At 37.6% G+C, this 15,009-nt stretch overlaps 1 protein-coding gene and 1 long non-coding RNA gene across 2 annotated transcripts in view; one reads left to right on the forward strand and one right to left on the reverse strand.

Annotated features, from left to right (window-relative positions):
- Nucleotides 1-13,922, forward strand: part of LOC121946844 (acid-sensing ion channel 1-like) — a 74,223-nt gene extending 60,301 nt beyond the window's left edge. Inside the window, exons 3-10 of the mRNA XM_042491631.2 lie at nucleotides 5,621-5,771; nucleotides 6,033-6,160; nucleotides 8,132-8,282; nucleotides 8,395-8,451; nucleotides 8,595-8,748; nucleotides 9,262-9,353; nucleotides 9,446-9,525; nucleotides 10,496-13,922. Coding sequence (XP_042347565.1) covers nucleotides 5,621-5,771; nucleotides 6,033-6,160; nucleotides 8,132-8,282; nucleotides 8,395-8,451; nucleotides 8,595-8,748; nucleotides 9,262-9,353; nucleotides 9,446-9,525; nucleotides 10,496-10,615 — 933 coding nt within the window. The 3' untranslated portion in view covers nucleotides 10,616-13,922. The remainder of the gene's footprint in view (nucleotides 1-5,620; nucleotides 5,772-6,032; nucleotides 6,161-8,131; nucleotides 8,283-8,394; nucleotides 8,452-8,594; nucleotides 8,749-9,261; nucleotides 9,354-9,445; nucleotides 9,526-10,495) is intronic.
- On the reverse strand, nucleotides 8,469-10,531 carry LOC148188692 (uncharacterized). Its single transcript, XR_015777450.1, has 2 exons — nucleotides 10,395-10,531; nucleotides 8,469-8,710 (listed from the first exon to the last, which is right to left on the reverse strand). It is a non-coding gene; the product is annotated as an uncharacterized LOC148188692 (long non-coding RNA).
- Nucleotides 13,923-15,009: the final 1,087 nt, after the last annotated feature.

Genomic DNA, 15,009 nt, shown 5'->3' on the forward strand with positions numbered 1-15,009 from the left:
ACATGATGATCAGACGATCCTCTTACTCTTTTAGTTTTGTTTTACTCCTATAGTTGAAACCAAACCTTTTATTATGATTAGAACAATTAAATGTTAACTTGGCACAATAAACTATGTAACATCACAATGGTTTGCCATGAAATTCATGTAATTATTAGGTGATTAAATATGTTCAAATATTTAACTATCCAGTAAAAAAGTACTACTTTTGTATCAGTATTCAAGCTAGTAGAATTTGAGTGGAGAATTATATGCCCAATCTGTAAACTTTAGGATGTTCTTCCCAATAATCCACAGATGTTGTACCAGCTAAAATAAGCACTGTGTGCCACTTGCTTAACCCAGGACAGGGGACAGACCCATGTCTCAGGCAGTCAGAGTTGGATGTAACATTCTAGCTAATATAAATTAGCATCTCTGAAGCTTAATGTGGAATGGCCTATTGACCATCGCCAACAACAAAGAAACCAACCCCACACTGCAGAGAATCAAGGCCTGGCACAGAGCTGCACACGCTGACCCTCACCCTCTCCAAGTCACTCATTTCTCAGAGGCAACCTTAAAGGCACATGGGTGCTGGACACTCCACTCAGTCAATGTGGAGGATTGTTTAATGCTTACATCATAAACTAAAAACCCTTTAAGGAATTTGAAATTCTTCATATAAACCAAAACTGTGTTGAATAATAATAAGTCCTCTGGTCACTGCAGCATGCACACAGAGAGATGGCAAATCATTTAATCCAATACAAAATGAGTAGTCAGCCTCTGTTAAAGACACTAATCCATAAATGTGCTGGTAATTTTGCATGCCAGTACACCCATTTAAAAACTCTCAGTTCCCTCTCTTACAACAGAAGACTTTAAGGTCGTACTGCAGCAGACAATCCAATCCAAATCTCTCAGCTATTTTTTATTTTACTTGAAAGTGAATCCTATTTTGATCCTAGTTCTGCAGTTTTGTATTGTTGGCTGTTTTATATTTCTTTAGTTGTTTTAGTAGTTGTAGTTGTTTTGGTTTTCTTGAGACCTAGTAATGTATATACAATTTTGTCTGTCTAATGCAGATTTAAGATTAATTTAAAACATTGGAGAAAATATAAAACAAAACAAAACAAAACAAACAAGAAGTGTCATTTTGTACAGGCCAAGAGGGGACAAAGTGTGGACTGACTTTCCTTTTTAGAATTTAAAGTTAAAAGTACAGCCAAAAGTACAGCCAAAAACCTATAGAATTTGAAATGGTTCATCTCAGCAGTTGAACAGAGGGTTTCAGAGGTTAATCATTCCTCTAACTGACTTATCCCTGTAACTGAGACAAACTGATTGCTCACAAAACCTCCCATATTATAAATACCATTAAAGATTGCTCTAGTCATTTATATCATGATGGGTTGTCAATGTGTTTTCAACACAAGGTAAAAGGAGCACACTCTTAAACAGCAACTCAAAAACTTATTCAGGTGCACGATTCAAAAAGCAATGTACGAAAAAACTAAAATGATATTTCTATCTCCAATTTCCTAAAAAAAATAAATAATTTTATTATTACATTTTTGTAAGATTATTTTCTTTGAACAATAATGCATCTAACTTCTTTTTCCCTATTCTTTGTCATTTATCCATGTTGAAATGGGAATGTCACTCTATACTATATATCTAAGATGGAACTTGTGTCATTATATACCAGCCAACAGTGGACTCATGTCACTTTATACAACCTCAAGTGTGGACCTCTTTTCTGTAATGTGGAGCCACAAATAAAATGGATTCTTATAGATGGGCACACATGTTACTGATTTCAACCATAACAATAAATGCCAAATTCAGCTGATTCCTGTGAATTCTGGAGACCCTGCAATTTTGTCAAATCACTGCAACTATATAGAATTCTTAACTATTTAAACCGGTTAAATCTGATTTTCACTGTATGTCTGCCACAACTAATCCACTCAGTTCCTCAGTTGCCCTCTAAGTATTTCTGAGTGGCTCTGATGTTTTAAAGAAGACTTTGGACCAGCAAAGCTATTTTTTAAATTATTTGCTTCATTTTATGCAAATATTGGCTCTGAAAAGGCATCATTCAATGATGATGAAACTTTATTCCTTTTTTAAAAAAAAAAATAACATTTTTGTTTTAATATTCTTTTCCCAATAGAAAAAAAAACTTTAAATCCTCAAAAATAAAACCTAAAACTTGCATGGCATTTTTTGCTTGTAAAAAACTGTTAAATGGAAGTTTTGAGTACGTCCATACATATTCTCAAGTGATGCTAGCCACAAGATGTATGCAGATGTGCCTCGTGCTGTCTGGCTGTCTACTGACGTATAATAACACGCGTCATTGGCTCTGTCCGGCTATGTTCTCATCTCACATCATCCTGCCATGATCCAGATTGATGCAGGTGTATGCCAAAAGCACTGACAGAGGGAATGTATTTGAAAAGTTAACAATGAGAATGGACAGGTAGCTCCTTTTAAACACAGTGTCAAGCTATAAAATGGTAAAGACATCCACAACGCTGAGCCTTATATTCAGTTACAAAAATACATACTTACAGATCCTTTTAGAAGCAAAAAAAATTACATGATTTAGTTTAGATATATTTACAAGTAACTTGTGTCATTATGTACCAGCCAACTGTGGACCCCTGTTGCTTTATACTACACAAGTGTGGACCTCTTTGCCTGTAGAGTAGATCAGCAACAAAATGCATTCCTGTGATTATAGAGAAAAAAAACATATGTACATTGTAAGATTGACAGAAATCTAGTGCTTCTAGTGCATCTAAAAACTCAAAGGGAGTTTTGGAGGATTGAGCTAATCTCAAGGTTAAGTTAAATTCTGATAATAAACTAATTTAAGCAATTCATTAAAATTAGTAAAGATCTTGCTAGTATTTTCTCTCCACATTTTCTTCCTACCCTTATTATTATTATTATTATTATTGTTGTTGTTGTTATTTTCTCCTTTCTTTAGATTTAAAAATATTTCCTTGCCCTCTGGGGAAGCCGTATTGTAAAACAGTGTCAAGCTAGATGGTTAAGCCATCCACTAAAACTGAGCCTTTATAGTTTGTTATAAAATTAGTTATAATTATAATAATCACAGTCATTGTAATCATAGTTGAGGAATAATTTTTGAATTATTTAGGTGAGATTCTTTGTGTAAGTCTTATCTATCTCATTTTATTTATTCTTTACATGGTGGAGTGTGAACGTCACTCCATGCTATCCAAGAGGGAACTAATTGTCATTATGTACCAGCCAACAGTGGACTCATGTTGCATTATCCTATGTTTGGACATGTTTTCTATAATGTGCACCCACAAACAAATTACATTTCTATGCGTACAGACTGAGAGTGTATATTGAAGTATATTGAAAAACTGATTGACATTCAGTGCTCGTGAAAACTGGTCAGGTCAGTATCGTCAGGGACTGAACAACTTTAAAGGTCTAGTCAAGGTCTGATGTTACATCATTTTACATAATTAAACCTAAAAAGAAAAAATCTTACTGCTGATCATTTTATGTAAAGGTTTATTCTGCTTGGATTATAGTTTTCTTGCTTTTTTTAAGGCTCTAAAATACTGATTTCTCTCCTGCCTTCTGGGTAGCCCTTTATTTTAATACAGTATAGAGCTTAAAACTTATGAAATCACCTAAAGCCAAGCCTTGAATTTTAATGCAAAGACTAATAACAAATCACTTTTCAGGAGACTGGTGTCTTTATTAACCCTATCATGCTATTTGTATCATATTTGATACATTACATTCTGTGGCCTTCATGTCACCCACATTAACATTACTAAAGACTGCTTAACGGCCCATCTGCAGTCTGAAAGGCTGCTGGGAAAGGTGTTAAGCGAGCGTGTGTGAATGGGTCGTTCAAATACCAGCTCCAACCAGGAGGGAGAGCTCTGAATATGGATATAAACACTCACACACACTTTGGTCCCCTCTTGGCAAAATCTGAAAAATTTCACCAGAGGCCATAACACATGATTTTATGATGATTTAGAGCATGTCCAAGTGGGGACTTAAAAAATGTCCCCTGTTAGTTTTGCCGTTCCCTGTTGGTGACTGTGTAACGATGAGTATGTTCCCTGTTATATATATGCGCGAGTGCACACACACACACACACACACACACACACACACACACACACACACACACACACACACACTGGAAATGGAGTCTAACACTGACCCCCAGTGGATTGTTACGAAACCTTTTGCAGTTAAAGAAGTATTTCACTGCTGGAAAGATCTTCTCCAGTAGAAATACGTATATACTTTTGAAATTGTTGCAACATCACCAGAGAAAACAGAGAAAAAGGACGCTTTTACTCAGGAGGTAGACCTACAACTACCAGAATGCAATGCGCCACACCAGACTTATAAATGCTCTCGCTGGTGGGTGACATACTGCAAACTCATGTGGCCAGGCTGCAAGACGCAGTCTTGTAATACAGTTAATCATTAAGCTAAAAGTCTTTTCTGAAACATTTGAGACGAGAAATCGGCAGCTTAGTGACAAAATTTTGGTTTATATTTGATCGGTGCTATTTAGCTTGATGGTTTAGATTTAGTTTATTTAAGAAGGACAGTGCAAATTAATAAATACACAAGATATAGAAATGCCCAAATTAGCCAGGAGGCTACTTTTTATCTTCAGTCCCTTGGCCAAGGTGTTATACAAGGCTTCCTTAAACACAACAAAGCAAAAAAACAAAAAAAAAAAGAAGAAAAGTAGGGCATACATGGTTTGATCTCGTTTTTTTCAGCCTTCATTTTCACTGTGCAGAAAACTGCACAGTGATGCCCACTTCCCGTTCATAAGCTCTCGCTATTACAGCTAAAAAGGGCGATAAAATGCGATAAAAATTTCTGAAAACATTTTAGGAGACAAATATCAGTTCAAGTTTAAGAGGGAGAGAGGGGTGACTCTTTTTCATGATGCACTTCTATACTCTTGTGCCTGCACTGGCAGACAATTCAAAAATGCCCGAGACAGCCCTAGAGCCAGCCGCCGGATGACGTGTTTTGCATCAATTTGTAGTCAATCGGCAGAGTTTCACCATTCGGGGAGGCAAGATATCCGGCACAGTATCCATTTAACAACCAGATGCATGACAGCTAAAAGAATGATAGCAAGGACTTGCAAGGACACAGATCAGCTGAAAGAGAGACGGTGGATCCAAACACTCCTGGAGAAGATCTCCATGGAGGGAGCTGCATCTAATCTCTCTGGATGCGTGGAAGGCCATACTGGTCATAGTTCAGAAAACACCTTCCCATGTTTCCTGTAGTTTTTACTTTGGTGGATAGATGGCTCGAACTATACTCAGTTTTGTCCATTTATCCTCTAGACGCTCATCTCACTAAGCTACAGAATCTCTTTTTTTAAAGTTTCTATTTCAGTTGTTTTTTTCCTTTTTATTGTCATCTTTTTTACCCTGTATAAGTGTATTTGCTGGTATTTAAGTTGCATATGGTTTTTCCGTTTCTCATTGTTATGAAAGTTAAAGTTAAAAAAGAAAGAAAGCTTTTGCAGTTTTGCAGAGTTATTAATTATTATTATTATTATTTTTTAAATCTCTCATGTGTCTCTCAGGTCTTCACTCGCTACGGGAAATGTTACACCTTCAATGCCGGTGGTGATGGACACCCTCCCCTCATCACCACCAAAGGAGGTATGGGTAATGGACTCGAGCTCATGCTGGACATTCAGCAGGATGAATACCTGCCTGTCTGGGGAGAAACAGGTGAGGGGGGGGGGCATCCTTCACCTCATTCAATGGCTGGCAGATCTAGTTATCTGTCACAGTGTGTGTGTGTGTGTGTGTGTGTGTGTGTGTGTGTGTGTGTGTGTGTGTGTGTGTGTGTGTGTGTGTGTGTGTGTGTGCAGGTGTTAATACCTCACAGTGTGAAACTCAGGGAGCAACTCTGCTAAGTGTCTGGATTCATTTCTGAAACACATTTTCACGGTATGTCGCTTTGATCCCACGTTCTTTGACTTCCTGCAGATGAGACTTCGTTTGAAGCTGGAGTCAAAGTTCAGATCCACAGTCAGGACGAGCCGTCCTTCATTGACCAGCTCGGGTTCGGAGTGGCGCCAGGGTTTCAGACATTTGTCTCCTGCCAGGAACAGAGGGTATAAACTGTTGCACTTAAATCATCTTTTTGCGCATCACCCACATGACACTTGTTCAGTAGGTTTGCCCAGGCTGGTGTTTACCTAAAACCAGTTTGATCGTCTGACTGCTTGTGTTTCTTGCCCTGTTTGACTTCTTCTCAGCAGTATAGACCTTTTCATTGCTATTCAGTTGCCAGGGGAACAGCTTTGGCCTCATGTCAGATAATGCATTAACAAACATTGCAACAGGAAAAACACAGAGAGTGATTTAAAATGTTAAATGTTTACAGGTTAGAAAAAGCTCTTTGTCTTTGCTTCTTGATCTCAGGAATTCATAATTTCATATTCATATTTAGTTTATTTTGTCATTTCAGTGTGTAATTTATAAAACAACATCAAAAAACCATGATACACTTTTCTTCACAGTACTTCTACACCTTCCATGAACAAACGCCCCCTTCTTACTAATAAGAGAAGATACTGTAGATACAATGACCAACCTTTCTATATTCACCTTCCTTTTTTTCACAAATCATGTTAAATTTTGCAATACCAACAGAAACAATTAATTACACTCATCTTAACATTAACCTGGTGGAAAGATTTGTACTATCTCTAAGAAGGATGAATAGCCAAAACTATGGAAATCATCTAAGTTATAGATGATCATAAGATCATAGCAGATCCAAAGTGGTCTGAATATGCACTCTTACCTTTGGGGCGCAGATCTAGCATGCCCAGGATCCCAACTAACAGAGGCACCGCATTATTTGCCTCAGATGACATTCAGCTCTGATCATAAGGTGTGAAGCCAGCACTTCTTTTTAACTCAACATCCTTTATTAAATTCCCACAGATTATTTTTTATGCATATATTTTATGTTATGTGTTGTTGATTTGTTTTTGGATCATCTTTTATGCTCATTTGAGCAAAGCAAATTCCCCATAAGACAGCAACAGCATCCATTTACTCATTGATCAGCCGCAGCAGTGAAACTGCTGACAGATGAAGTGAGCAATGTTCTGTTGGGAAATCTTTGGGTCCCAGTAACCATGTGGATGCCCCCTCAACCACAAATGCTACTCAGGGTTGACCTGCAGAATGTGACAAAGAGCTCAAGGTGTCAACCTGGCCTTTAAATTCCCCAGATCCCAATCTCATCAAGCATTTGTGGGACGTGCCGGTGCCCCATAGGTCCTGTGTCCATGCCTGGACAGGTCAGGGCTATGTGGGGACTTTGACCTGTCGAGTCATTGACACAGGACCTATGGGGGTGTCCTGTGTTGTCTGGCGGGGCTTTGGAAATAGATCCTTTGAGTCCTGTGGGTTTCTGAGATAGGACACTGGCACGTCCCACAGATGCTCGATGGAATCGGGTTTATTTGGAGGCCAGGTTGTCACCTTGAGCTTCTTGTAACGTACCTCGGGGCACACCCAAAAAGATTTTACAATTTCAATTCAGTTTCATTTATATGGATATCACAAATCACAATTTGCCTTAGAGACCTTTACAGCATACGACACCATCTGTCCTGGGACCCTTTTCCAGTTCTTTACTCCATTATGACAGTGAACTGAATGTGTTTGGGTCATGGACAAAACAAGACATTTTCAGGACGTCATTCACTTTGAGACACACTGATGGACATTTTTTCACCTTTCTCTGACATTTTATAGACCAAAATAATTAACACATGAATCGAAAATGACAGTAATTGTAGTTGTAGCCTTAATAAATATATATAAAACCCCTTGTTTATTTAAACAGAAATAATTTAAAGCTGAGATGATTTAGCTGTTTTAGTCTTGTTTCTTATCTGCATGATTCATTCATCTGACACTGGCAGAAGTTTCCTCTTTGACATACATTAAAACTCCTTAATTTTCAGTTTTCAAAACAACAGTATACTTTGCATTTATTTCTGACTATAGTGCTGTTTCTGTGTAATAACTGCCTGTGTGTAATGAGTGATGTGTGTTTGTTGCAGCTGATATATCTCCCTCCTCCGTGGGGAGACTGTAAAGTGACGGCGATGGAATCAGACTTCTTTGACAGTTACAGCATCACAGCCTGTCGCATCGACTGTGAAACACGCTACCTGGTGGACAATTGCAACTGTCGCATGGTGCACATGCCTGGTAGGAAAAACACTCTAACTGTGTGATGTATCAGAGTTACTTAATTGATGTTGACAGAGAAAAATGACCGTAGAAATTGTCACTGAGATGATGTGTGTTGCTTTGACTGCAGGCGATGCTCCTTACTGCACCCCCGAGCTGTACAAAGAGTGTGCCGACCCAGCTCTTGGTAAGAAAAAGGCTTCATCCATGTCTGGTCTGAATCTTTAAGGAACAGATACAAACACACACATCATCCCACGACATCTTAAAATCACGGCCGCACTGATCTGATCGAAAGGTCAAGCTGAGCTCTGGTTTTCTTCTCTGCAGATTTCCTGGTGGAGAGAGACAATGATTTCTGCGTGTGTGAGACGCCGTGCAACATGACGAGATACAGCAAAGAGCTGTCCTTCGTCAAGATCCCCAGCAAGGCCTCCGCCAAATATCTGGCAAAGAAATACAACAAATCTGAGCAGTACATCAAGTAAGAGTCAACATCTGCATTTTTTTTAATAAAATGCAAAAGTAGTTAAACATTTCTGTTTTATATGCATTAATATATTTTAGCGCAAGTTTAGTTTACACTTGCTTACATTGCGAAATTTCTGAAATATTAAATTACTTATACAAGATTTTTTTTGCTTTAAAGAAGAAAAAAGAAACCTATATAAAAGAAAAAATCTCACAAAAATAATGTTTTTTTTAATTAATACAAATATCAAAGAAAAGCAAAACAAAAACAAGCATACTATCAATGCAAATGTATTACCAAAAGAAAAACGTAGCAGTTATAATGACACATTCATTAAAGGGATAGTTCAGATTTTTTAAGTGGAGTTATATGTGATACTTATCTATAATCTGTATATATTTAGAATATTATATCCGCTTTACCTCACTTTCTGACAAGGAAGCCAATGCTGAACAGAGTTACTTCAACTCAAATGTTACCTAAAACTGAATGTTATTGTCTCGACTTTCTTACGTTTCTCCACAGAGAGAATATTCTGGTGTTAGACATCTTTTTTGAGGCTCTCAACTACGAAACTATTGAACAGAAGAAGGCTTATGAAGTGGCTGGACTCTTAGGTACATCACCTCCAGTGTATACAGTAGACGAGTTATCTCTCCGACTGTATGGTGGACGATGTGTCTCATCAGCTCGTGTCTCGTTATTCCAGGTGATATCGGTGGTCAGATGGGACTTTTTATCGGGGCGAGCATACTCACCATTCTGGAGCTATTTGACTACCTTTATGAGGTGAGACTCAGAGAGGAATAATCCTGCTGCAGACAGAGCTGTAGCTGTAGCTGCTTTGAGGACACTGAGGTTATGTTGTGGGTGGGAATGTGGGAGTTTTAGCAACCTTAGGGGCACTTTAATATGAACACGTGGTTGTGTTGTTTAGGCAGATTCCGCTAGTTTCAGACTCAGTATTTTTATGATTTTCTCACCACTGTTTGAAACAGCATTTAGAGGAGTTAGAAAAATTAAACGTACAGAAAATATAATTGAATGAATGACTATTTTGAACCAAAAATTAAAACATATTATAAACAAACAAAACTCACAAAAGCACAGTGTACGAAAAGGAGTAGATAGAAGTCAAACTTATATATCCCTCCCCCTTTCTCATTTTTTTTCCTTTTAACTCACATATTATTTCAACAAATTCCCAAATTCATTTAAAACTAGCGCACAAACAACCATCTCTAGCTTACTTACCACTCAACTGAATAAATCAATAACTATCCCAGGTTTATTTACAATCCAAATGTCCCCCAGTGTTACAAAATAAATAGAAACACCCCCCACACAACCTTTCCCCACCCATATACCTGCCAAAATGAAGTTTTTTTTAAAAATTTGTATTTACCCATTCGTTAGTGCACCCCGCACACTAAAATACAGACTCTTTTTAGTTGTACAAACACATTTTTTAAATTAAATTTCCCTTTCCTGTCACAAAAAAAAATTTGAAGGGACTTATTGTTTGTTCTAAACGTAATTATTTCAGTTTTAAATTTGACCACATCAGTGAATTTCATTGCATGTGACTTAAACAGTTTAATATGACAAATCTAAATAATAACAAACATTTCAGATTTGGATCATTTTGGATATTTTACCTCAGTATCAGAAACCATGCTGTCTCTCTTTTCCTCTGACCCTTGTTTGTCCACAGATGTCATGTTGTCGGGTTGACCTGCTCTTTTTTTAACCCTCTCAGGTGATAAAGTACAAGTTGTGCCGCTGCTCCGATAAGAAGCACAAACACAACAACAGCAACGACCAGGGGACGGTCCTGAGCTTAGACGACGTCAAGTGCCACGTCAGTAACTTTCACTAGGCTTCTGCTGCCGTGAGGAGGAAGCCACCGTACTCTCTCGTCTCTGAGCGGTTTTAATGGACTTTGTTCGTTGCAGTTTTTTAGGACTGCGGGAGCAAACAGAGGAATGTGTCTAGACTGCGCCTGGTTACGGTTTGTGAAGTGGCATGTGGCTGAAGTGAGGAGTCGCCACACAAACAGCAGGACAGATCAAACATGACGAATTCAGAATAACTGCATGGTCATCAGCTTCTTAAGACATAGTAACAGATACAGTAAAGAGGGCATGAACTGAGCTGAGCTCCACATGTGTTCAGTAAATCAGCTTTAGCATCATGGTGGTGTTTGTCAATCTGAAGGAGTTCTTTGTAAAATAATTGATGTGACAGGTTGGTTTTTACTCACAAGATGTTGTTATTTTAGAGGTTTTTTTTAGGTATTTGCATGTCAGTGCTGCCTCTTTTATTCCTGCCCTTTGAGGTTTGCTTTCAGTGCTCTTTTGTTCTTGACTTCTCCACCAATTTTCCATTTTTATATTCACGTCATCCAGTCTTGTCTTATGACTGATGGCTCCCCTCGTTAAAAACCAGAGCATTTTGCCAAAATACTCTACTACCTCATCTCGCAGGGTGACAGCGCCCTTAAAAATTTACAAGCCAAGCAAATTAATAATAAAAAAGGTCATTTCCATGTATAGAAATGAGCAGAATAGGGTCTAAAAAAGCAAGCGACGTAACATTTGCTGAGCAGCAGTCTCAGGTCTATTTAACAGGAGACATTTTGACATGTCACAGTATGAAAACCAGAGCTGTGAATAATAGAATTAATGATGGCTGAATTCTATTTAGCGGCTTCTCCTGCAGAGTCCTTTTATTGTGTCTGCTGGCTCACTGTCACAGTCGCAGCTTACTAGGACACAGAGACATTATTAATAGTGTTTGTTGTAACACCTGTGTTTTTCCTGCTATGAACAGTCAAAATGTCTGCTGTGGAAAAGGCCACAGTTACAGGACAATCCCAGGATAATAAAAAATGCTAGTATGTCGTGTAGTGCAAGGTAAGTTTATTTATAAAGCACCTTATCATACCCGAGTGTTAGTCAAAGCAGTTTCTGACTCAAGTCACTATAATCTGCTGATCATACCAAGTTTACACTGATTAATCCTTCAGAATAGAAAAGAAAATAGTTTGAGTGTAATCACTGTCAGCCAGAAAGTTAGATGAGGAAATTGATCAAACACTAATAAATGAGAGCGGCATCATTCTGAACATTGGGTGCGTATTTTCAAAAATGTGCTTTGCTTTAAAAGGGTAACTATGGTATTTTCCTTTTTTTTCAAGATTCTTCACTTTTATTGACAGAACAGCTGTAGACAGCTTGGACATGTGGCGGAGAGACGGGGGGATGACATGCAGCAAAAGGCCGCCTGCAGGTTAAATGGAACCCGAGCAGCTGCAGGTGAGCTAGAGGTCGCCCCAATTTAGTCACTATTGGAGACAACAATTTTTAAATTGGTACAGTATTGCGCTCAAGGGCTGCAATATAACCACGCACCATCAATTTATTTCCACTGAAAGTGTTTGTTTTTGTTACTGACAGGCTCAGATTATTCTAAGTGTCTGACATGTTGGAAAGCATCTCTACAGAGGTAGACATTTATGTAGAAGTGTAAGATCCTTTTTGTTTAACCAGAAACAGCCCAGAAATCACTATCGACAAACCCACCAGACTCTATATAAATTAACAGTAATTTTATCATCATAAAACACACTTCATTCAAAGTCGAGAGAAACAAAATAAAGCTCACAAAAAATGTCTTGGTTCATCTTTCCACTATTCAAATAATCACCAACTCTGGTTTGGTAAAAATGAACTCTTAATTTACCCAGTTAGATGTAAAAAATATACTGACTCTTTACACACTTAAATTACTGTTATTTTAAATGGCATCTGGTGAGTTTGGCGATAACGACTTCAGAGCTGTTTGTGGTCAAACATAATAAAAGGTCTATCTCTGGATGGATCCTTTTTCATAATGCTGTCAGGCAATAACAATCTGCCTGTCAGTGTTAGAAACAACCACATGAACAACATTTAAATGTCCTAAAACACATATTGTAACATGATAAGGAGATGAACAAACACACAGCAACCAAATCAAATTTTCAGAAACCATATTATGAACAAATATTTACAAAGCTCTTTTCCACGTGGTGCTACATACTGTATGATTTGCCTTCAGCTTCCCTTTTATGACAATCACTGTATACTATACAGACATCAAAATATAAACATATTTCCTGACAAGACTTCAAAACGGACATCATTTTAACTGTCAAACATTTAGATGCTGTTCATCCGAATTTTTAAGGAATTTAACTTCAGTGTCCATTAACATGGCAAAATAAAATTAATGGTTTTAAATAATTTTGAATGGGTTTTTGGCCTTTTTTTGGGGCTCTAAGTTGCACTTACCACCGTACTGTCGGCGTCTTAAATGAGGTCCATCGAAGAACAATCTGCATTTGTTTCGTCATCAGCCTGTGTGCTCGGTTGTTTATCATGAACGTGTATTTATTTGTTTGTGTGTTAACAACATCACGCCACATTCAGAAGCTGATAAAGGAAATGTTGCCCTCATGTCCAAAACACTGTATCTGTTATCAGTTAGTCTGTAAACATGTCGGCTGTGGCGGTGCATGTTTAATACTCTCTGTACTGACTCTGTTTACAAAAATCAAACATATTGTTGGCGTTAATCTTCTTGCACTCATTCCCATTGAGCTCAGTGTTATTCTTAACAGGAAATGGGAATTGTATAGCTGTGTAGTGTTATTATCAAGCACAATCATACCATTAACTGTAATGTAATGTAAATATTGGACGATAATCTCTGTGTATTAGCATAGTCTGACCTGTGTGACGTTGTACTTGTATTTATTTAATATAGACTAGCTGTGTGTCTCCTTTTTTCTGTACATATGATTGTCGGTTTATTTATCAAAAGTATATTTATCAAAAGTATGAAGCTATTTCTTTTTTTTTTCATGTTGTTTTGCTTCAGTCACAGCTGCGTCTTCTGTAAATGATCATCAGTAAATGAACACGAACAGCTGGATTCTTGTCCACTGCATGACGTCCTGCATCATCTCAATGCAAGTCCTGTTGGCCGCCATGCTTTTAGGTTTTATTTTTGCCTTCATTTTAATTTTCATGTTGGGATATGAAAGGATGATTATTTTAGTCTAGTGATGTAAAAATAAATTATGAACTTGAAGCAGTTGTTATATTAAAGATTAAATGCTAACTTTACATTACTTTTATTCACTTCAAGGTGTTCTGCGTCGTCATTTATATTCAATTTATTATCATTTTCTGTGCAGATTTCCATGTTTTGCAGCAATGCTAGTGTGGCTCTGACACTTTGATTCAGACTGAAATATCACAACCTTTTTATTATTTCTGCACACATTCATGGTCCCCTGATGATGTACAGAAATAAGTGTGGCGATCTTCTGAGTTTTCCTCTTGTGCCACCATAAAGTCAACATTTTGTTTTAGAGAGAAATTTCTCAACAATTGGGAGGATTGTCATGAAATTTTGTTCACACAGTCGTGTTTGCCTCAAGATTCATTTTAAAAACTTTGGTGATTCCTTAACTTTTGCTTCAGTGCCAACATCAAGTCAGAATATGTCCAATACAAAAGAGCGCTCCAGGGATGACGTTTTTCTGTAGGTTGATGTGAAGTTAGCGTCGCCCCGGTTCCCTCATCAAAAAGCCTTCGAGATTTTTCCAATGGATTTTAGATCACTGGAGAAAATGTGCTCTTTGTGAGACTTACAGGTTTTATTCAGCAAGATACTCTTCACAAAAACTTATAGCTCATTGAAATAGGCAACACTTTCTGGTGCTGTAATGTCTGTGGTGGAGATATAATCATGAAAACTCTGGCTGCAAACCAACTTTTTAATAAAGTCGTCTGGATTTTGCTGGTAGAAACCAGACTGCTGAATCTCGATGTTTTGTTCCTTCCCATTCCTCTGTTGGTTCCAACTCTTATGCAACAAGTTCCTCTTTTGTTTGAGTCCTCCAGACCAAATAATTTCACCCACAGTGAACTTTCTGTGATCGCTCTCGTGACTCTTAATGTGCCGGCTATATTTTGCACTGTGAAAATTCAGCACAAACTACATCCTGTCAGTGTAGGCTGAAGGGAAAGCAGACATGTAAAAGATGGGCTTGTTCTTGTGAGGCAAGTCCTTTATTTTTGTAAAAGTAGCAATATCATACAATTAAAAAATAATCCAAGTAAAAGTCCTGCAATCAAAATGTTGTGAGATAATTTACTTATATAAAAAAGTCAATATTACAACATGGAAACAACCTTACCCTAAACCCTAATCAGATATAAG

This window comes from Plectropomus leopardus, chromosome 9, assembly GCF_026936395.1.
Source record: "Plectropomus leopardus strain MGB_pleo_1.0 chromosome 9, ASM2693639v1, whole genome shotgun sequence".
Taxonomy (NCBI): domain Eukaryota; kingdom Metazoa; phylum Chordata; class Actinopteri; order Perciformes; family Serranidae; genus Plectropomus; species Plectropomus leopardus.